The following is a 24,560-nucleotide window of genomic DNA, read 5'->3' as shown; positions in this document are numbered from 1 at the left end:
CTGGAATGTGACAGATATTTTAACTTCTTTTACTTGACAAATATGTTAAGAAACTTGTACAGTGTATTCACGCATATTTATGCTAGACATGTTTTGAGCAAAAGGAGAGAACCAGGTGTTTTTGCACGTTTGGCTTTGTCACAATTAGTTTTAAGGAAATTAATTTCCCCTCACAAGGAAAGAAATGTTGAATTGAATTAAATTTTCTGTGCAAGAAAGCTACAAAAAAAGAGCGAAAATCTTCTGTACGAGTGATGATGTTCACGTTCAGATTTTGTCTGAGTAAAATGCCAGCAGTCGTATTTTTAACTTTTCCACAGAGTGAAAACTGATTGCAAGAGCAGATCTCACTGTGAACATTTCACTTCTTCCATCAGGATTCTTTCACTGCCCTGCTGATATGAGAAACTGCTGTATTCGCATGTTGAAATGTAACTATTGGGTGAAGATTAAAAAAGAAAAATTCAACTGTAATAACGTTTGTAGTTCTGCTCCTTTCATCAAGAAAATCAGGTACTTCCACCTCTATTTCATTTCAATTGCATCCTGTGGTCAAGTGCCAAATATAGCAGAATTAAATGAAAGAAGAAAAAGCACAGTATTGTATCCATTTATTCTGTACGGTTCAATTGTTGAACAAAAAGGAGAAAAAAAAAGTGTATAATTTTCTAGATTTTGTATGGGTGATTTGCGTCATGTATTCTGTGTAGGATGTCCATTTTGTTCAAATAAAAGGAAAACTGAGGAGTAAGGATTTATTTTGCAGCTCTTTTTGTAATACAAATGTATAAAACTGGATTTTTTTTGTTTGGTAAAAATATAAAAACAGTTTCAGCATTTTACGCCGAGGCTTGAAACTTTTTTTATTGCACTGAAATGTTTTCACAGTATCAGGTTTTAATGTCAAAGATAATCAGTTTGTAAAATATCTAGTTTTTGAATTGTTTAATTTTAGGAAATAAAAGTTACTGGACTTACCTGACCTCATGTGAGGCGTCACAGGACCCTAGAGCTACCGTCAAGTTTTTAATGACATTTTTTAAAAATAATAATTAGTAAATTCAGACCCAGACAAACTTTTAAAAAATCTGATTAATAACAGCAAGCATTATTTAAAAACAAAAAGTAATTTATATTTTTTCACACCACTATATGAGTAGAAATTATTTTTATTTCTTGCTATTGCCTATTTGAAAAATGACATTTCTGGGTTTTTTTTATTATATTCTCAAAACAGCTGTACTTATATTACATCTCCATTTACAAATGAAATATTTCATTCGTATGTTTTAAAAACCATACAGAATAAAATTCAGCTTTTACCACGTGGCTGAAAGACGAGAGCATCAAACCGTTCTAAAATTCATTTACTTTGATTTTGAAGAAATTTACTTGAAATTCTTGGATCATATCTGTATAGAAATACAAAAAATAATAATAAATAATGACACTTCTAGCAAAAACAAAGGTTGGCATGCAGAAAAAAAAAAGCTGCTAAGTCGTACTTGGAATCAACTAAGTAAATTAAAGCTGCGGCTACATACACACACACACACACACCAGACATATTTAAGTGGCTACTTCTGATGTGACATTTGGCAACGACGCGTCTGTACAAAATTATTTTATACAAAGAGTTTATACAGTAAAAATATTCAGCAAAACCAAAGTTTGTGGGAGTGGAGTCCAGCGTTTCTTCTATCAATTCACAAGAACGTGTTTTTTTTTTTTTGTCATCCTGCATAGGAAATAGAAAATGCTTCATAGAGGTAAGTGTAGTGTGAGAATCAGGGGATTCAGAGGTTTGAAGTAAAGTCCATCGACTCATCAGACGTTTCTCCTGCAGGCGCCGAGGGCCGACCGTCAGATCTCCGTCAGGATGACCTTGAAGGCGTCGGCGCTGCTCTCGATGCTGAGGATGAAAGTGTCTTCGTTGGAGTAGTGCTCGACGATGTTGTCGTCCATGTTCACCAGGATTCTGCCCCCAAAAACATGAATAATAGAAAATATTCAATACTGAATCCAAAATTTAGATCTTAAGTTTTTCTTTTTTGTAGATAATTTATGAACTTTTTCAACGAATATTAGATAATAAAAGTATCTGCAAGACCCAGAACGTTATAATTTCTTTCATTACAGAAATTGAAATCCATCCCACTTATGGAGGACAGATCCTGCCAAACTTGTCAGTAAATTTAGAAATAAAAAAATGGCTTGATAAAGTAATAAATGTACCAAATACTGTACTCAATACCTTCAACTCATTTTGATTCGATTTCACATTATAACATAAATTAATGTTCCATTTTATTTTATGTCTCAGTGTTTTATTTGTTTCCTTTAGATTTAAATATTTTTTTCTACCTTCCCCCCCATATTTTGTACTTATTTTGTATATTTTATTTACTTTATCATACTTTGATATATTACCTCCTGTAATATTTAATTCTCTCCTTTATCCATTTATTCACAAACGTTATTATTTTCCCCTTGTTTTCTTTGGGGGTTTTTTTATTATGCAACAATTTATTTATTTCTACATTTATTGTCAATTTTGGCAGGATCCATCTTTTGTGCAATAATAAAGATTTTATTGTGAAGGGATAACTGTTTCAAACCTAATAGGAGTTTTCTCAAAATCATAAGTCAAAACACAACCAAAATTGTGACCTTTGGTCGTGTTTGATTATTAATTTAAGCCTAAATCTGAACATTTCTGGACCTGAAACAGTTCTGCTTTAGTACCAACTCACCCTTTTTTACTTTTCTTGTACACTTTGGCTATCCTCTCTGTGGGCACGCCATACTTCTCTGATATCTGTTGAGGAAAAACATAGAGGAGCGCGTGAAGACCAAATAATATTCTGTGTTTGACGCCTGCGGACAGAAAGGCGGCGCTCACAGCGTCCATCAGTCCTCTGAGGGTCGGAGACTTCAGCATCAGAGCGTCGAACACTTCGTCCGTCTCCTTCCTGACGTACAGCAGCACTGCAAAGCCGAGACAGCAGGAAGCTGATACAACCTGACTGGTCATGCCACAGTTTCACAATTCTCTCTCGTTTTTCACGAAGCCTCAAGGATCTCAACGTTTCCTCACTTGCACAATAAGAAGACCGGAATCACAAATAACCTCAGGCGGTTATTTTGGCATTTTCCACACGTAATTATGAAATATGACCCAGACCAGCATTCTTCTGGAACAAGCTGTGCTTTTTAGACAAGGATGAACATCGAGTGCCAAGTTTTATTCCCATGGAGCTCTGGGGATAAAAAAGGACGTGTGCAGTTCAGGGACAGCTGCTTCGTTCCTCGTGGGAGAACGCCGCTGCTGCCAATTGTGCCGACTCAAAACAAAAGTGTTTGCTATTCCTTAAGTCCAAGCAAACAACACTGGATTTAGCTAAATAATTTGATATCGCTTGCCAGATGTGACTGAAAGCAAACCACCTATTGCTTTTACCCTTAATTGGTTAAAATAATTAAGGGATAAAACAAACCCAATACAGATTAAAACAGCATTTTTTCTTTTTCACGTCAGTTCGACGTGGGCTGTGTTACCTCGTTTGTGCGTCTCCTCCCGGCTCTGTTTGTGCGGTGACGGACACAGGTCTTCATCAGACGGCCTGAACATCCTCTTCACCAACACGCTCCTCAAAACAACAACAACAACAAGAAGAAATCATAATCCCGAGATGTTCTATGCGGCGCGGCTTCCTGTTTTCCACTCACCCTTCTCTGTCGATCTCTTCTGCGTTGAACGTAAACACCTAGGCACAAATTAAGAGTTAGAGGTGAAACTCAAAGCGCTACGCAAAATGCTTTAATATTTAATATAGAATCAGGACAATAAAACTGTTTTTACCAAACATAAAACTACGGATCGTCTTTTTTCACGTTGTTGCATCGCAAGCTTAAACTCTGATGCATTTTGTTGGAATTTAATGTGACAGATTAACACAAAGACAGAATTTTGAATAGAAATAAAAGCAGGAGACAGTTTCTAGAAACAGATCTCATATATATTTTTTATTTAGAAATTTATTTTCTACTTTTTTCTAGGATCTGGAATGATGGAGGCCTCATTTCGCCTCCAACTCAAAATGTGGCACACTGACATTTTCCACATCTATAATGGATTATTCTACAAGTACTGATCCTTTCAATTTTACCACTTTTATTCTGTTTGTAAAGATTCTGTTTTGTTGGGCATTTATCCAGTTTAATGGAGTCACTTTGAAACCCAAATATAAAGTTGCTTTGAGGACAAAAACGCAGTGAAACTGAATATTTCTGGTATCAAATCACTGCAGGTTCTTTAAACACAAAAAGGATCAAATGTTGAAATCAATCATTCGATTTGACAAAACCAAGACGAAAGATGTTATTCAAACATAAAACAACTCAAAAATGTCTGCACATTCAGAAATGGAAACTTTTGCATTTTAGGAAATGGAACGAGGGAGAAAGTGTGGAAAATCCATCGTGTTTCCATGCGAACGTATCCAGATCTGCAATATGATTAAAGACATTTCTAGACTTTTCTAGATTGTATCCAAATGCTTGCTGCAGGAACATTTGAAGTACAGAAAAACAACTTTATAATTTCTTTGGCTTGTGGTTTCCCTGTCCTTCTCTTTGCACCTTCACAGTAGATGTAGCTCCTAGTTTTTGAAACATTTTAATATTACAAATCTGAAAAGTCAAATTTCGGCTCAGAGGTTTTGTTGAACAGGGCGCCTACCTGTCCAGCCCTCTGCAGGTTACCAAAGTGAACGTCCGGGATGAAGAGGACCGGCTGGGCCTCCAAGTCCGTGATGGTCTTGAAGAAAGTGATGTCGGACTTTTTGGGAATAGTTATGACCCCGACTCCGCCATCTTTCCCTAAACAGACAGAAAAACGAAGCACTTCACTCATAATAACTGACCCGGTCCTTGTTTACTGTTAAAACAAAAATAAGTATACTTGTAGCCATAAACCGTAAAAAGAGCACTCTATTTCTGCTTCCATGATACAAATCATTTCAGTTTCTCTTTATTTTTGTTTCATTTTCATTTTAAATTTGCAATACCTTTCGACTTCTTGCGCAGCAATTTCCTCTCTTCATCTCTTATTTTTCTCTCAGCTCCCTGGAGAAAAAAAAAAATAGTCAGGCAGTAAAAACAATCCAAGTCTGCAAGAGTAGCTAGAAAAACATGTTATTTATGCACAGGCTTGCTTTGACCACTAGAGGGAAGACTGACGTCAGGATTCAGCCTCTTCGCTCTGAAAACTGCAGGTAATGATGCACTTATAGTCACCGAACAAACAAAAAGAAACACTAACGGCAAATCCTGACAACTGTTCTGGTGTCAGCAGAGACACTTTGAACATTTAATCTGTTTTTTATGATAATCCACAAGTTGTTAATTTTCGCTCTACAGGATATGGCTGCAGTTCCTGTTGTCACCACTAGAGTCCAGCAAACTACAGGTCTGCAGCATCCTGCATGTTCACCTGCACTGCATCTTCAGGATGTGAGAGAAGGCTTAAAACAAATATGTATTTTTGTTGCATCTCACCCATTTGAGAGTCTGTTGAATTATTTACAAAAATAAAAAATAAATAAATATAGTAAATAAATAAAATCAGCACGGTGAATCATAAAAATTATAAATAGGTAAAGAATTATAAATAATATCAGATTTTATTGTGGTTGTGTAAACACACACTGAGAAAAAAGTCAAATCCAGCTTTTGACTTGAGTACATTTATGAACTGCAGTGAGCGCATCATTGAAAACCTGATGGTTATTCCATCAAATATTGATCTCTGAACTCTTATTGAGTTAAAACATTAACATTGTTTATAAATTAATATAAACTTGGTTTTTTTTTTTGCACTACTTGAGGTCTTTTTGTTATTGACACCATTTCTCATTTTCTGCAAATAAATCAATTTTGCTTGGCATTTCAGAGACATTTTGTCAGTAGTTCATGGAATAAAAGAACAATGTTTATTTTACTCAAACATTTACCTGTAAGGAGTAAAGTCAGATAAACTAATCATTTTAATTGGTCTCTTAATTTTTTCCAGACCTGTATCATCAGAGACAGGATTTCTTTTTCTTGGCCACTGTTCAAAATGGTAAAAATATTTTATTTTAAAGGGAATTAAAATAAGATACGTGCATATTGTTCTTTAAAAACCAGAAAATGGCTCTGAGAAAATAGCAACTCACCTAAACTTGCACTTGATTAACAAACCATATTGCAATAATTCACAGTAAGAAGGACGATTAGATACATTTTACATTTGATATGTTACCACCAGAAAAATATATGAATCTTTTTACAGCTTTTATAACAAAGCAGGATTGAGTGACGTGTTCCTGCAGATGTTAACAATAGTGCAGCAAGTGTTTGGTCACCTTGTCACAGAAGACCTTGATCTGGGAGTACGCCCTGTGGAGCGGCTTGTTGCTGCGGTTGTTGTAGCTGTACGTGTCGATCTGGATCATCAGAGGAAGACCCTTCACCCCCTTCTGGGAGGAGAAGTCTGTGCTCAGACAGTTGACGGTGATGAAGATCTGAAGACGACAGAGCAAGATGAGCAGATCCGGCTTCAACACTCACACATATAAAACCTACTGAAGTTTTCTTTGTCAGGAACATGCAGCCTTCTGATCCAAACCTTCACCTGTTCTGGTCTACAAAAATCTTCATGGGCCTTTTTTTGTTTCATTCTCCAAAGCCACGCAAACCAAATTCCTTTTGCTTCGCATGAACCTCAGCAGATAAAAATCAAAACGTGATAAATGCAAAAGGTAAGCAAGCTCCCACTACATTCAGTAAAGAAACTGAAAATGTCTCCATTTCGGGCAGATTCGACAAAATAACATTTGTGAACATCACTTTTTATGTCTTTTCATTTAGATTTAACTCTCAACTTTGACTAGACCACTTTGATACATAAGTGTGCTATCATTTAAGCTGTCTATTTCATCTTTGGCTGCATGTTTAGGGTCTTTGGTCTACTAGAATGTGATATACAACCCCAATCTTAAGTCTTTTGCAGCTTATAGCAGGTTATCTCCACAGAATAATGCTGCCACCACCATGTTTCACCTTGGAGACAGATTCTCCAAACTGCCATGTGGGTCTCAGCAGCTCCTCCAGAATTACCATGGGTAGCTTTGATTTTGTCAGACTCTTTTTCAATGTCAATGCCACATTTTTGAGCCGCTCAAAAATTGTATACGTTTTTGCCAAAAATGCAAAACTATGTATTCTTTTCTTTTCACTTCTGTATTGTTATATTTTGTGTAAAATGAACTATTTAATCAACAAATAGCTCTAGCAATTTGTCCTGAGTAAAAATCAACAATGTATGACTTGGTGTGTGCATGGGGAACATTGTGTCCAGTGAACAGTTTTTGCTTTTAGTCACTGGAATCAACTGTCCACTGTCGCCACATGCTTGTTCAGAAAAAAAAAAAATTCAACCAACTTGGTTTATTTGGACAGAAAACCTGGAGTAATAAACTAGGCTTTACCACAGCATTTTATAATACGGATCTAACTGGAATTTGTCCTTTTGACAAGATGTTCTTGTTTTGTAAAGTGTGCTGGGATGACATTTCTCTGAACAGACGCTGCACATAAATATCTGACAAATAGAGCAAGTCAGAAATAGTCTGAAGCATTGGCTTTGATTTCTTTCTTTCTCGTCGTTGCCTACGCTTTTGCAATAAAAAAGTCTCTTGACACACAGTGCACATAAACAGACCAAACGCACACCTCATGTCCCTCAGAAATGAGGGCAAAACAAACAAGAGAGGGTGGGGATGGGCGCTGGTGTGTGTTGGCTCTTGGGGGCACTCTGAAGTTTAAACACTGACGGAGCTGCATTTAAGGAGTGGTCACAAAGGAGTGGGCTTCACAGAAACAGAGAACAAACAGAGCAAATGTAGGCAGCTCTGCCCATCGGCTTTATGACACCCAGCTGAAAACGTGCCAGCTAGAGGGAGATACGGCCGTCGGTGCTCAGATCTTGACTGATTGCAGCATTATAGGATTTAATATGAAATATGACAGTAAGCTCTTAAGCATTTGCGGTGTCTACGGGTCAGACGGTTGCATCACTTTTGAAAAACCGGTTAATTTGTCAAGTAAGAGCATTTGTTTGCCAACATCTGAATCAGCACAACATAAAAATGAAAAAGAAAAAAACCTGTTGAGCTACTTTTTCACATCCACAACACGCCTCTAGTGAGAGTAAATAGAGTAAACTGGTTTCTGGGAAAATTACGATGACATTTAATTCCTGCATGCAAAACAAAAGAGAACGGGGAAAAAAATACAGTAACATAACTCCTCCGTACCTTGGCCTCTTCATTCACATCCCAGGTGAAGGAGATGGCATTGTAGGCGATTTCCTCAATATTCCCGATTGTGTTGAAGCTCTCCTTGTAATCAGCTGTTTAATAAAAACAGTACATAGTTTATGTCTTGCAATGCAAATTTTGAATTTATTCCCAGCTTTCCGGCATTGACCCAACAAATTGGTCAATAAAAGCAAGAACTGGTAGCTATTGTTAAGATAAGCAATCATGTGGCACGCTTCGGTTTTAGGACATAAGGCCTTATCTGCTTGAGTAAACAGAGTCTGGCTTCAAAGGGCCTGAAAAGATGTAAAGAAAGACTATTCAACTGGGGCATAAAAGGGCAGCCAGATCAGTGTTTCGGTTTGCTTTAGGTTGACCTCTGACCACAAGTATGGGAGATGAAAATTGGGGCCATAATAAGAATGCTCTTTGGCCAAGCGCCCAATCAAAGGAACATGATAAAGAAACAAACAAACAAACCTACAAATAGATAAATATATGTGCGTAAATAAAAGCAGGACTGCTTTTGGGAGGGACTTGCTTTCATTTTCAGAGCCTCTTCAGCTGTTATACGAAATGCTAGATCTCTGTGTTAAGCTACAGTGAACTTTAACTCTAAGCTAGCTGGTTAGTTAATCCCGAGCTATATAAGGCAGAGTTGAAGATAGTGAATTCTCGCTAACATTGCAAGCTGACATAAAATAAGCTCGAGCTCCAGATAAGCTTGCTATCTCTTTTAGTGCATAACATAGTCAAAGTTTTAGATAACATAACTTAGCTATCTTATTATAAATTTAGGCATAGCCTAGCTAGCTAGGCTGTCTGACATCAGCTTCAATTCTATAAAGGTTTGTTAGCATAGTATGAAATTGCTTTCTGGATACGTTAGCTAGAAATAGATAAGTCTATAATCTTGATGAGTCAGCTAAGAGAAGATAACCTTCAACTCAGGAAAAGAAAGACTCGCTAACTAGCTTACCAAGAGTAAGATAAGCTTAAACTCTACGTCAACTAGCTAGCAGATACTAAGCTATGTATAAGCTACTTAATGTCAACTAGAGCGAACTAATCTTAGCTTAATTTCTAGAAAAGAAAGCCAGACAGCTATATGGGCAGACAGGTAAGGTTTCATATATTTGATTCACAAATACTTTTCACTAAGGTCTACATTGAAAGCGACTTCAAGGTATCCAAAACAAGCCCTGGATATCATCCTTCCACCACCATGCTTGACAGCTGATATAAGCTTATATATTCTTGTTTTTTAACCAGATACCTCTACTTTGGTCTCATTTGTACAAAGGACATAGTTTCACAAGTCTTGTGATTCCTTCACATGCAACTTTGCAAACTTGCTGCTCTGCTATTTTCCTTTTGGAGAGAAGACGGATATTTGAAATGCTAATTTTGAAATAAATAAAAAAATACACACCAAAGTTAGTCTGAATACACAAACAGAAGAAAACCTTTTGAATGAATAATAATAAATTACCAATTAAAACTGCTGATTGTGGGAGGAATCCGCTAAGATTTGCTTTTACTGTTTGACAACAAGTTAGTTTAATGTGACCATTGTCCAAATATCTATTAGTGAGGTCCTCCATTATCCTAACCGCCATCGCATCAACACTTCCTGGTCTCTGAGCAGGTGCACAAAGCAGCAGGGCAGGTTGCAGCACGCCTTCCTGTGCGAACACCCCCAAGTAAATAACCTCATTCAAATGACCCATTCTCTGAAGCAGCCCCGGGGTAAGATGCGCCTTGTCTCAACCTCTATTCATACCAGCTTTTCTTTACTTTCCATCCAGCTATAATTCACTTTTACAGCATTGTCGTACACAGGTGGTCTCTTAGGGAACAATTTTTCAGAAACTTTGTGTGCAGTTACGTTTCCGCAACCGCGTCTGTTGATATAATGGAAAAATATTTATGCCCTGTGGGTTGTGCTGTTGATGTGTCTGATCTGTGTCTGTTCCTCACACACGAACATAAAAACAGTCTCATTACACTTGCAAAAACATTAAAAAGGACACCTGGGGGATTTGTTCTAAAAAAAGAGAGATTACACTTCCTCATAGTACACCGCGTTCCAAATTATTTCGCAAGTGATATTTTCTCAGAATTTCTAAATGGTTGATGCCAATGATGGTCAGTACAATTTTCAAGTCATGAACTATTATAGTATAAATCTAATTTTACTGAACAAAGCTCCCCATGAGAAAACCTTTTTTTTTTTTTTCAAAAATAAAAACTCAAAATACACTGTTCCAAATTATGCACAGCAGATTTTCCAAACATTTTATGAAAAGAACTGCAGTCATTTTTTAAATGTGCAGCATTAAGTGGTCACATGTACTAAAATCAAAAGCTATTTCAATCAAAAACATCTTGACAATCACAGTTACATGTTAACACAGGAGTTCTTTGATATCACCTGCACAATTCCTGCATCCAAAGTGATCAGTCAGAAAGTCCATATACTTTGCTGAGGTCATTTTCACACCTTCAGGGACTCTGAAGGGGCCGTCCAAAATGATTCTCTCCCCATAATTTTGGCTCAAAAAATGACTCCGCCTCCTCCTTGCTGACGTCACAACCCTGTTGGGACGTGGTGGCCATCCACCACCAATCCACTACTGCGTCCATCTGGACCATCCAGGGTTGCACAGCAGTCATCAGTGAACAAGTCTGTTTGAAAATGAATCTTCATTACACTTGGGCCCTCTGCAACCGTTTCTGCTTGTGATCTCTGGTTAGGGGTGGCCAAATAGTCGGTTCATGCGCCGCAAGCCTCTGGAGGATCCTCCACCTTGAGGTTCCAGAGGCTCCAGCAGATCAAATAACTGTTTGCTGTTTTGTAAGGGCATTTAAACAACAGCTCTCTTAATCCGATGAACTTGTCTAATAGAAACCTTCCTCATTATGCCTTTATCTGTACAAACCCATCTTTGTTCTGAACCAGCCACAAATCTCTTCACGGTACAATGATATCGCTTCAGTTTTTGTTAAATATCTAATGTTTTCATACCTTGTCATATGACACTATACTCTCTGATGATTTTCGTCAGCAGAGATTCTTTTTCTTTCCCATATTGCTTGAAACCTGTGGCCTGCTCAATAATGTGGAACATCCTTAAGTAGATTTTTTTTTGTTGAACTCACGAGACAAACTAATCAACCCAGCTCTCTGAAATTAATTACAGTGATTCAAAGAGCTGTGACACACAATACCAGCTATAAATATAATAGAACAACAAAAAATGAAATCTTTATGACACTTAAATCCAATTTGGATAATAATTTGGAACACGGTGTAGTTGTGTGATGAATATTTGAAGGGAAGCTAGAGACATAATTTTATACTTTAGTAAGATTAACAAGCTAATTAAAAGGCAACAGAGTTCAAATGTTTTACAGTAGAGTTAATAATAACTGAACAAAACTACTTAATTATGCAACTTAACAAAAAATCATGATCTAAGCATAACCTAAGTCAATAACAAAGAGTTGAACTTTTCATGCCTTTGGAGATCACATCAACAGATTACTTTAGTTTGGCTTTATTTCTTCAAGAACCCTTATGCATCAAAAATCAACCTCAGACTAATCTAAAACTCCATTACAATGAGGAATCTCACTTATCTATGCCAAAACATGCATTTTATTTTCTCTTTTACACTCACTTGATGAAGGAAAGACTGTTATCTTTGAGGTGAACCACTGACAATTTTGGATGTGCTACAAAGAAATGTTTTGGAGTTTTTTGGAGAGCGGAGAGTTATAGATTGTTGCCCACTACAGAAATTAGTATTTTTGTAGCTGTCGAGACAAGACTTTTTACAGCCACTTCAGAAAAACCCAGATGCATAAATTAACCTAAGATATTTACTGATGGTCTTGATTAGCTTATCAAACTCATTAACAAATTAATAGACCTCATGGAGTCTTCACTTTTTTCTTTCTTTTTACCTCATTTTCATGTTAAGTTACATTCCTACATATTCTACAAAGATTTACCAATGTAAATCTTTCACAAATTGTTGATTATTCTGTTTTCTTTGTGCATAAGTACGGTGAAACCATCTCTTTCAAAAAACACTGCGTAAAGAAGCACATTTACTTTTTACGTTTATGTATGACCCTGACTAATATTTTTTGAATCACTGCAAAAACTCTAATACCGCCATAGTTCACCACTTTGAAACGGTAAAGTCAGCTAATCACCAAAAACAATTAGGATTTACTCTGACAAGTTAAGTTGTGATCTGTCCAAGAATTTTGGTATAACTAAAAACTGCAAACAAACACCACCATTACAGGAGATTTTAGTTTTAGTTTTTCACTTCAATTCGTGTTTCGCTCCCACGAAAGGCTTCAAATGTACCTGGAGATCTAAAGACGCGTGTGAATTGAAGGCTGATTGTGACTCACCTTGGTTGGTGTAAACATGAGAATTAAGATGAAAATCTACACTGAAGAAAAAATTACTTTCAACAGACCAGGACCAGTTGAGGTAACAGTGTGGCTAACATTCCTCTCCCTGTCCCAACAAGCTGCATGGAGGTGTGTAAGTGTCTGTTTGTCTGCATCCAGACCCAAAGTCTCCCACATACCTCTGAATCTTTGCCTACCCAGCAGGCCCAAGCTTGTCACCCGAACTGCCTCAGAGCGTCTCACATGCGTTCACTCAACAAGGCGTAGGACAGACGGTTAAGATTCAAATGCTCCAGCCGAGCTTAAAGGGAAAGCAAATGTCACAGAGCGGCGATTGAGCGCCTTTCAGATCGGCGCATGTACGCCCGTGGGAAGTGGTGTGAAAAAGAAAGTTTGGCTTGTCATGTTTGGAACAGACGAGCATTAAGATCAATCACCTGGGTAATGTCAGGAAGATTAGAGGGTTTATGCTGCAACACATTCACGTTGAAACATTTATTGGTGCGAGTGTGTATGTGTGTGCATTGTAGGTCAACCTGATCCACTGTCTGATGGTGGATGATGGTGGGCAGCTGGGTGGAGGCTCGTTGGCCCTCTGTTTGGTATTGCTTTGTTTACTTACTGAACACACTCCAGCACTTCTGACAATATAAATGTGTCATTCTGCCTCTCAGTCAGCACATCAGGGAAGGTTTTAAAATGTTTAAACCGCTAGAGCTTAAAGATCTTTTAACTCGATATCATGTTTTTCTTTTCCAAATATAGTGATGCTCAAGTAAAACTCCTTGTCAGATGGCTGGATAGAGCATTCCTACACTCTTCACATTCCTTCTTAGGGTTTGATGGTTTAGTTTGATGGATCATCTATTCATGTTGCTCTATAACATTTTGAGACTCAGATTTTGTGACATCATGGACATCTGAATACAAGTCATTCACAAATTTGGGTTTTATGATATGCGTTTTTATTTCTCCAAAGAAGCGCCTCAACTCAACCAAGTTCAAGAATCGCGTTTCCACTTTTAAATCCAGAACTAAAAAAATGATGGGAAGGATAAGAGAAAAGCAATTACATTTATTTTGATGTGGAAAATCAAAAATAAGGTTCATATCATCATGTATAAACAGAGTTTTTTCAGATTTTTAGCTTTTAAATGTTCACATTCCCATTCCTTTATGCCTTTTCAAACATTTCAGTATTGCATACTGACAATAATAAAAGTAACTATATTCTGTGCAAAAAAGCACTTAAGTTGTTCAGCTACTATGAATACCATTTTTAAACATTTCGCTTAAAATGTTTTAAAAATCTTACCGATGTCGAGGACCCGCTGTTTGGCCGTGTGTTGCCGCGAATGCCAGTACTTCCAGTATTTGAGCTGCTCGTCTCGGTTCTTGTCCTCGCTGAACACCACCATGATTACACTCTGAGAAGCAGAACAAGGGAAGAATATGTCTACATAAATGATCACTCTGAGATAATGTCAGACTTTAGTTGTTACTCAGGGCATTACGACACCTTGGCATCCATCACGGATAAGAGATTTATGAGTCAAGTTGCTGTGGAAGAAAGCATTCATGAGGTACAACAATCTGATGATGACAAAGTCAAAGCGCTGCAGTTTAATGGGCTGTTCACACATAAATGCTAATTTAAACCAGCTCTGCTGTGCAAATAAGAGGTTGCATCCTCACTCTAATGTCAAGCTGTCATGCCAACTATGTATCACCATCCACATAATAGTCTGAAAGACACCTGAAGCTTTTTATTTTAATGACAGATGTCATGTCATTGCTCATTTCCATCACTTCAAATAGAGTGGTAATATTAACTTTTATTTCTGGTGTCTTTTATACGCCCGCTGCACCGGTGCGTGCTTCAGGAAAAATGAATATGTTTTCCACCTAGAGCTCACGCTAGGCTAAAAATATTACCTTAGGAGACAAAAAATTGTTAATAAAAATGCCTTATTAACACAGCTTGAGTGAACATTATCCAAAAAGCAGAGAAAGAAAGTAAACTATCCTTGAACTGATTTGCGTTCTTTATTCAACATGTTTGGAGTTCCTGTCTTATTTGCTATATTAACTGTTAATCCTGTTAATCAAAATCCATAATCTAATTAATGAGCCATAAAATTTGATCCCGTTAAGCCCAAAATTACTCACACCTCTGGTGGTTTCAGGTTCAAATAATATTTCAATCACACCAACATGATTTTTTTCTCACTGGAAGTAAGATGAACTTTTTTAATCAACCCGATCAAGTCTCATATTGATTCTATCGTGCTGTGACAGGCCACTTTGGTATCATTATTATTTATGGCAGAAACAACACTAAATAAAAAAAACCTTACTGGACATGGACCTCTTTTCAGTTTCAAAATATTAAACTGATTCAAAATGATGAATGAATGAATGATTTTTTATAGGTATATGTTTGAGTAACATGAACATTGTTCTTTTATTCTATGAACTACTGACAAAATGTCTCTGAAATTCCAAGCGAGCATTTGGTATTTATTTGCAGAAAATGAAAAGTGGTCAAAATAATGAAAAAGCTGCAGTGCTTTCAGACCTCAAATAATGCAACAAAAACAAGTTGATATTTATTTAGAAACAGCAAAACTAATAAAGAGTTCAGAAATCATTGCTGGAATAACAATGAGGTTTTCAACGGGGCTCAGTGCAGTGGGCTCTTAGTTTCTTCCAGAGCCGTTATCTGAGAGCCAATATTGAGATACATTTTTATTAAAGAATCGTCTTAGTGCATCTGACTAAACCTGACGTCAGTGTAAGAATGCAAAATGTTCTGCAGCACACATCTGGCTTTCTGTTTTCTGGATTTCAACGATACAACTCACTATATTCCTCGACTGCCTACAAATCTTCGGTGAGAGTTTTTGAGCATTTGTGCCGAAGACAACTGCCTGCAGCAAGAGAAAAGATAAAAGCTGCAAAGCTGCAGGCTCTGAACACAAAAGGAGCTTAAATATTCAAAAGAGTTGACCAGAGCAAGCAAAGCAAAACCCTTTGATGCCAGTTATCTCCTGCAGATACGGAGGGAAAAGGACAGTCTTTTTTTAAAACAAAAACATGACATTACAGATTATGTCAATTATCAGGTAGTGCAGGGATGGCCAACCCGCGGCTCGCGAGCCGCATGCGACTCCTTGACCGGTTCCATGCGGCTCTTACGTTCATATAGTCGCATTCTGCCAGATGTGCAATAATGACGAGAAGTAGTCAAATGAACCGTCATTTATTGACAACAGCAGCACGCCATTACAGTTGGCCGTAAGCACGCCAAAGCAACACAAACCAAAAACAGTCTTTGTTTCTCTTGCAGCCTTACTCTGCAAGAGTACGTCTGCTCTCACCCTAACCTCCGCTCACCGCTCACTCCCCTATCCCCTCGCTCTCTCATCCATCCTGATGCATTCGCGGACAGTGGGAAATCATACACTCTAGCTGAAATCTCTAAACAGCGTAACATCCAGTAACATTTAGCACATACTGTAGGGTCGCTATAATATCCAAGTTTCGCTTCGCTTGAGTTCAATACGGTATTTCCGTCAAATGCGCAGTTTTTAAGTAAGAGTAAAATCATTTGAGTAAACCTTTCGCGCTCAAAATGGCAGGGAAAAAATGCACAGGAAAACAAAAATATGAAGATGAACACAGGACGTTTTTGACAGAGTGGGAGAATTAATATTTTTTTGTTGAACGTAGTTGAAAGCCATTCTGCCTTATATGTCAGGTGTCCTTGTCGCATTTTAAGGCTTCAAACCTTCAGCGCCACTTCAGCTCACTCCATTAAATAACACATGTAAAGCACATAATAAAAGGAAAAATGTATTGTAAATTATTCTATTATTGTTTGTTTATTTGGTTAAACAGAGTTTGTTTGCATGAGAAAGTGCACAGTGTTCATTGTTGAAAATGTCTGGCCTGTGGTCTTTGTAGTGTTAAAATAGTGTGTGAAATTTACAATAAATCTGGCTGAGCAAAAGTATGTGAGTATGAGGAAGGGATGGGTTGATGTTCATGTGTACCCATGCATATGATGTGGCTCTTTGTGGTAACTTGGTAAAAAACACGTGGCTCTTGGTCTTTGCCTGGTTGGCCACCTTTGAATTAGTGTATGAAGAACTTCATGGAAAGGAAGTGAGCCACTCACCCGGACTTTGCTGATGGGGTGACGGAGGCGCTTGTTGGCACTGAGCTCGCTGAGCGTCACGGCGTAAAACTGGCCTTTATTTAGGTAAGTCATGGGCCCCTCGCCTTGTTTCTGGCGCAGCGAGCGAGTGGCGTCCAACGTATACTGAAAGCTGCCACTGCACACACACATCAACAAAGATTTGTGATGATGAATAACAAGACAGGATGACAACAACTCAGCTCAATCATGTGTGCCTTTATGGATCATTTTCAGAGGTGCAGGTTTAAATACTGGCTGTAACACTTTACTTATAGATTTCTCTGTTCTACAATAGTAAGGTGCAGGGACTTACGCTCCCTCCTGATGAAATAAGAAGTCGTCTGTAGCGAGAGAGGAAGGTGAGTGGTACTTCTGTTCAAAATGCAGGCAAACAAAGAAAAACACACAGAAAGAGGAAATCAGCCCTGAAAAATTCAGTCAGCTTGAGAGGAACTCAACAAACAATGCAGCAAATGAAACAAAAACAGTAACTCCACCACAGAGGTTTTCTCATGAACAGACCTGAGAGCAACAGAGGCAAAAGGAAACAGATAATTAACATATCTAATGTTTAACCTCTACCTACATGTAAAAATTCACACTTATGCAAATCATCAGCAGGTTTCTTACCTGTATATTCTTTGTATGGCTAATTTATTTCTCCTTTTGGATCAGTTTCCAACGTGACATTTTTGATACAGCTCATATTAAAATGAGCATTATAGATTTCCGTCATTAAGATGTTATAGATCGATATCAAGGTTTTGGGATTTCAATTAAATCATCAGGCTTCACCACATGCAAGAGTTGCATCATGCAACATCGTTGCAATTTTCCCCTACGTACTGCTACCAAAAGTATACTGTGGTGCAAAAACCTAAAACAAATATTTGTTGAAATATCTTTTCTCAGCTTCAGAGACGTTTTGTAGCAGGAGAACATACTGAAGTTTTTTTTCCCCAGCTGCTTGAAACAGAGTGGAGTGCAGTGCTGCCCCTCCCACACCTGTTTCTGGCCCTTACAGTAAAGACAAATTTGGCTATTTACAAACTTTTGTGGTGTGTCAATTAGGAAAAACAGCAGCGCTCTTATTAAGGTAACATTGTTTCAAAAGTACTGTTACAAGATGCTTAACAGATTGGGTAAGAATATGTTTGCGGTTTCAATGTAAACCAATTTAAAAACAAAATATTTATAAGATTTCGAAACAGATAACATTTTATATTGCAGTTTAAAGTGATTTTTACTAGATTCCAGTAGAAACTATAGAAATGCCACCATCACTTCTACAAAAATTTATATTTTAATCTTCAACTAAAAACTACTGCTGTCTTTGTAAGATACATTCATTCTGTATGAATTAAAATCAAAAAAGAAAAATAAATCCTATAAATATCAATATTTATAAAAGTACTAATGGATATGTACATTTTTTAGCAGCAGTATCAAAGAGAATTAAAACATTTTTGTTTTTAATTCAGGTATAAATACTGGGATCTTGTGAAACCATACAGACTTACGATGTCATATCGCTTCATTCTGAGTATCTGCAGTGTTTGTTATATTTGTTTCTCTCTCACCCCGTCTGTCTCCTCCTCGTACGGGCTGTCAGGCGGACTCTGCTGGTCCTCTTTCACGTATGAGGTGTGGCTGACGGTGGTCACTTCGTACGGACTCTGCTCGTAGACCACCCGCTCCTCTCCTTCCACCCGGTAGTGGAGGCCGGGTCCCGCCATGAAGACGGGCGCGTACACCTCAGCTTTGACCACGGCCATGGCTGGAGGGTCTCCGTCCGCTGGGGCCTCCCCGTTGAGCTGCACAGCTTGGGATCCTGGTGGTCGGTGCCGAGTGAGAGATTGACCGGGACGGATTTTAGGACCTGGACACGGTTGTCCAGGGTTTCTGTGTCATTTTGGCTGGTGGGGTTGTTTGGCAACACTGGCCTGAGAAAAAAAAAAAAGAAAAGAAAAATCAAGGGTTAAAATTGGTTTATGGAGTTCTTTTCTTCTGAGTCGAGCAACAATAACAGAAAGAAATCATCAAATTTATATAAAAAAAGGAGGGGCTGGCACAATGTCTAAAAGTTAAAGGTTTGTTGTAAATGTTATTGCCTGAAGCTGAAATATGGAGCAGGGTTTTTTTTAATGGCAAACCGCTCCATTTTACACCTATAAATCGGAAAAAAAAATCTCTTGTGTTGTGACTGAAATGTTTTTCTTCTTCTTTTGTTCTTTGTGGAGATGGAATAAATGACTTACATTATCTTATATCATATGATTTTGCATTTTCTTATGCAGAGAAACAGTAACACCATCTCAGCCTTGGACCCTCCAACAGGCAGTGGTCATTAGGGTCAAATAGGACCGGTCTCTAAAAGCTGAGCTCTGGGTTCTTGAGTGTTTTTACAAACTGTAATCAGTCCTTTTATGTTGCTGTCAGAGGAATGGCTTCTTCCTCTCTGAGTGGCTTTTCAGGCCAGGTCTCCACTGAACTTGGTGCTCTTTTACAAGGTTTTTTGCTTTTGTTTGGGTGGCTGTGCACATTTTGCACCAAAACACATTCTGGGATTTTTTTTTTAACGATCCTTAAGCAATAATGGATTTTGTCGACGCACTTCGAAGCAGTGTGTTTGAGATGTTGCCTTAAAATCCATCCACAGATGTGTCTCCATTTAACTAACATGTCTCATTATTCTGGCATTTAGCAGATTAATTAATTAATTTGGAAACCCTAAGTGAAAAAAAAAAAAACCAGGAAAATTTTGTACATAATGAATTAACTTAGTCTGGGGAGTTTCAATGGATTGAATTTATGTACAGCTTTTCTAATCTAGTCACTAAAGCCGCCTTCACCAGTCACTCTAAAGCTCACATTTCAATATGAAGATCAGCATGCAACACGGGATAACGGGTGTTGCCCAGAGGAATACTGACATGTTGTAAAAGGAAGCTAAAATCAAACACTCAACTTTCCAAATGCAAGCTCACTACTCTACCCACTGAGTCACAGTCACAGCTCAACAAGCACTATAAGACTAAATCGGGATCACTTATTTAAATATGATGAACATAAATAACACACTCCTTTTGGTTAACAATGAGCCAAACTGCAAAAGCAGAAAATTACAGAAAGGGAAACTTTTGTAAAAATTACTCAATGCGTAGTCAATGTTTTTTCTGCTGTTTAGGAATGAATGGATGTTTAGTTTCAGTCCTCCGTGTCTGAGAAATTTACCAAGAAAAAGAAGATGAAAAATAGAGCAGCAGGTGAAACTAATAAGCACCTGTCTATTTGAAGGGTAAATTTTGATTGATTTAGCAGCAGAGATTAATTTAGCGCCTTTGTCGAATTTAGTTAATAATATAGGTTTATAGTTATACCTAGTGAAGCAAACCTAGCATGTCAAAAAATGACAAATAAATACGACCTGATGTCACTGATCTTTAAGTTATTTTTTATTATAAAATGTATTAAAAAGTTCAACTAAAACTTTTTAAATAAAGAATGACATGTTACCTTGTCATAAGCAATAAAAATAATTACAGATGACAAAGATTTTCAATATTTTTCAACTTTTTCAGTGCAGGTAGCAGGATTTGGTACTTCATATTTGTCTCAGAACAGATGCCAGACTTTTAATTCAAAAACAAAACTCACTGATCTGTGACATTTTTTCTTTAATTTGGCTACAATCTTTAAGATCTACTTGTTCTTAGAAAAACAGAGCGCTTTTATATTAAGCTATTTTATATGTCACTGTTGGCTTGTACTTGTATTATTATCATTACTGAGGTGAAGGGTTTGACAGCAAATCCTTGGCTTTTGCGAAACTTAAATGTACTAACCTTTTCTCCGGGTCTTCAGGAATTTCAGCAACTTTGGGGATTGCCAAAACTCTCTTTTCTTTGGGCACCTGAAAGGAGGAGAAATATCAACAGCAGAACATACTAGCCTTGTTTCCTGTTAACAACAAGTTGACTTTCTGAAGGATTTTTAATCGCTTTGTATGATTTCTTGCCGAAGGAAAGAAACTCTTGCAATAAGAATGTAATCGTGACCAAATTAATGATAAATAGTTTATGTGCGAGATTCAAGTTTAATTGCCTGAGTGAGTTCTGACTCTTCCGATATTCCCTTTTTGCTTTAATGTTAAACGGGAAGCAAAGTGAGAACGGGAAAAGATCGTCTTCATATCGAAATCGTCACATTTTATTGTTTTCTGTGAATCTTTATCCATCTTAAGATGCTACCCATCCCAGATTAAATTCCCCCCCAACCTTCTCCTTGGATAGAAAACACAATGAAATGTGAAAATGAAAAGTGAACAAAGGTCCACTTAGTAATCTGTAAATGTAGAAAATAGAAACTACTCCTGAACCAGTGCGACTGTGTTTTTAGCATCTGAACTGTCAACTTAACCACTGGAGGTTTCTTCCTTCTAAAAAGGATTTCTTCCTATCCACTGTTGCCACAGGATGGATTTCTAGATTCGATTAAATCAGTTGAGCTGTTTTTGACTATATTGCATTTTGGCCAAAACTAGACTGAAACGTATGCAAGTTAATTTTTGTCTGTAAATAATGATATTATGATTTGGACCAGTATGTCCTAAAACGTCATTATATGATCGGAGGTGATCCGAAACAACCCAATCAAATGTTGAAGTTTGAATGTCTTTAGGCAAAATCTGGGATCCAGGGGCAAAAAGGTCACATTTTTATATTTTCTAGTCTAAAAAAAAGACAAGCATATACATTGTGTTGAGGGATTTTGCTCATAACGCGACAAACAGTTTAGAGACAAGCAAATACTTCAGAGGTACTTGACCAGATGCTTAACTGTACCACTCCAGTTAAGCATCTATAATAAACAACACAATTTACTCAACTCAAGTTATTCCTTTTTGCCTGAAAAGCAATGTAGTTTCTTTAAAGTAGAGGCATGTTTTTATGAAGTTGACTGATGAATCTGATTGTATTTTACCAGTCTGCTTACATTTAAGGTTTTCCTGTATGTCACAAGCCTTATTGTTTACTATAGGCTTCTATTTGCTGATGAGGTGTAGCGAAATAGAAAACCTAGAAATCATGTTTGGTGTTGTTGTTCTCTACTGTCACCACATGCTTGTTTTGGTTTGGGAATTGCTGCAAAAATAATTCACTGCACTGACAACTTTTTATAAGAATTGAGTGATTTACCTGACTATGTTTGAATTGAATTGGACTTTGGAAAAGAATTTGACAACAGAAGTTGATTAAATTGGACTGATTTGAATTTGGATCCATTTGGATTCTATATTACTGTATATTATAGAGATGTTTGTATTGCAAAGCACTTTGAAATGGCGTTTTTTTTTTTTTTTTGGTGAACTGAACTATATAAATCACTAAAATGATGTGCTAGGACACAGCCGCCACCATCCTCCACACTGAGACCTGCACCTTGTAGTAGTCGTACAGCAGCCCCAGGGCATTGGCACTGTCCTCGTCCCCATTGATGCTCATCATGGCCTTGGTGGCAGCCGTCAGCGGGTTCTCCAGGTACGACCTCCACGCCTCGTCCTCGCTGGTGTAGGCGCGCCGCACGGCAGGGAAAGAGCTCTCATTGGGAACGACCACCACCAAACGCTTACTGGAAGAAGGTAAATCCAACCGTTTTTATTGATTCACTGCTGCTTTTAGCTCCTTTGTTTACTCTCCTTTTGATATTATTGAAAGTCTTCATATCAATGATCGATTTCACAAGATTTCAAAGATCAGCGTGTAATCTATAGCTGCCATTGGGCGTGTATGTATGCGTATGTATGTGTTTGCCTTGGCGCTCTTTAGTCCCACTTAAGTGGAGATCACAGAGTAGTCAAACACACAAGGTGTTGCCACAACATCTCTCTGGGCTCAGCCAATCAGAGGATAAAGCTCTGAGTGAGTCAACTTGAATATGTACAATAAACAGTGCCGACATGTACACTTTCATTACTCTAATAGCTGCAACACAAATAAAGATTAATCAGTAATGTAAAATGGCCGTGAAATTTGAAATTGTCTCAAAAAACTGAAGAAAACCCATCGTCAATTATATTTACTGTAGGAGAAAAATATTAAAAGCAGTTACTTTGTGTAACACCTTTACTTTTTGGCTTATATATTACGTTCCACAATCAGATTTTTCTTTCTTCTTTTCTCAGCAAACACATTTTTTAAGCGATTTTAGATTCATCAGTCTTGTTCTTGTCGCTTCGCCAGGTTCTCCATGACTGAAGTTACTGCACTCCAACGACTAAACATTAGTGTAAAACCGATTATTATCTTTCAATTCCACCACATTGGATTTTTGCAGAAACTGTTAACCACTGCCTGTCAAAACAGTGACTGACACCTGCCCTGAAAAACTGAACATAACAGAATAATAAAGACAAAAACAATAGATTAATTAATTTGAAAGATTTCACTATGAAGTGCCCAAAAAGAAAAAAAAATAAATGTACTATAACTGAAGTTTTATTGAAGTTACAAGCCATATTTAAAATAGATTTTTTATAGCATTATGTCATGCTACTAACAGTTTAATAAATCATGAATAAGGCTACAATTTCTGAATTTGAAGTTAAAAATGTTTATTATAGCTATCTAAATTAAAGACTGAAATTCGGCTTCAGTTTCTAATCAGCAACCACCAAATATTTTATGAAGAATTTGCGAATAAAACACAAAAGAGTATAAATATATAAATATATGTGTAGGCCTCTATATATAGACACTCAAGAAATATTTTAGAAGCAGTAAAGAGAAACAGATATATATATATATTTATGAATCTGAAGGTTTATCGAAAAAAAATGATACAATCTAGAAATAAAAGAACGTTTTAAAATTTGTCCTGCCACTTTGACTGGCTTTCCCCCCCATCAGTCAAAAATGGCGAATTCCGCTCTAATGAAATCCACGGCTCCAGATATTGGCGTGGAAAGCTTCGGCCCGGACCTGAGCTCGTCAGAACCTGTTCGGAATAAATATCCACGGCAGGTGACGTTATGACCAGTGAGTGACGCGCTTTATTTGGCCCCGCGAGCCCTCAAAAGCTACAACTGGACAACAAGCGTCTCTCCGTCCAGAACCCATCGAAGCGCCTCTGCTCGGGCTCGGTCACTTACTTGTCTGTCTCCTGTGACATATTTTTGCTTCCTCTGCGCTTCTTCCTGGTGAAACTGGACTTTCAAGTCGGAGCAGCTCGCAGAGTGAGTTTGCCAGAAGTTGGGCTACAGGTAAGTCGACTTTTCTCGCCCCGCGTCTTTTCTCCCTGCCCCTCTCCGGGACGGGCTCTCCCCTCCCCGCTCCTGTCCTCCTCTACCTGCCAGGTGGAAAAAAAAAGAAAAGAAAAAGTCCTTCCCACCTGGACCAATAGCTTTGCTTCGTCTCTTCTTCAATTTGCGGGCATTTTAGAACAAACATCGACAAGCATCCTGCTGCCATGCGCTCGGATATTTGCCTTTTTAATGTCCGCTTTACACGAAATTCTTTCACTGGGAGAAATTGAAGGTGAGTTCTGGAGTCGGCTCCTGATTG

General features: G+C 37.7%; 1 protein-coding gene across 1 annotated transcript; it reads right to left on the bottom strand.

Annotated features, from left to right (window-relative positions):
* Positions 1–1,153: 1,153 nt before the first annotated feature.
* Positions 1,154–24,560, bottom strand: grhl2b (grainyhead-like transcription factor 2b). The gene is given in 17 exon segments (XM_055053758.1): positions 1,154–1,978; positions 2,754–2,818; positions 2,903–2,988; positions 3,559–3,650; positions 3,730–3,767; positions 4,742–4,881; positions 5,070–5,127; positions 6,408–6,566; positions 8,361–8,455; positions 14,113–14,224; positions 16,978–17,134; positions 17,312–17,370; positions 18,579–18,832; positions 18,835–18,941; positions 20,844–20,911; positions 22,440–22,629; positions 24,149–24,560. Coding segments are annotated over 17 exon segments (1,815 nt in total). The 5' UTR covers positions 24,169–24,560; the 3' UTR covers positions 1,154–1,863.

Source organism: Poeciliopsis prolifica, unplaced genomic scaffold, assembly GCF_027474105.1.
Source record: "Poeciliopsis prolifica strain line A6 unplaced genomic scaffold, Auburn_PproV2 SCAFFOLD038, whole genome shotgun sequence".
NCBI lineage: Eukaryota > Metazoa > Chordata > Actinopteri > Cyprinodontiformes > Poeciliidae > Poeciliopsis > Poeciliopsis prolifica.
The sequence above is the reverse complement of the archived record's forward strand: the minus strand, read 5'-3'. Positions and strand labels throughout refer to the sequence as shown.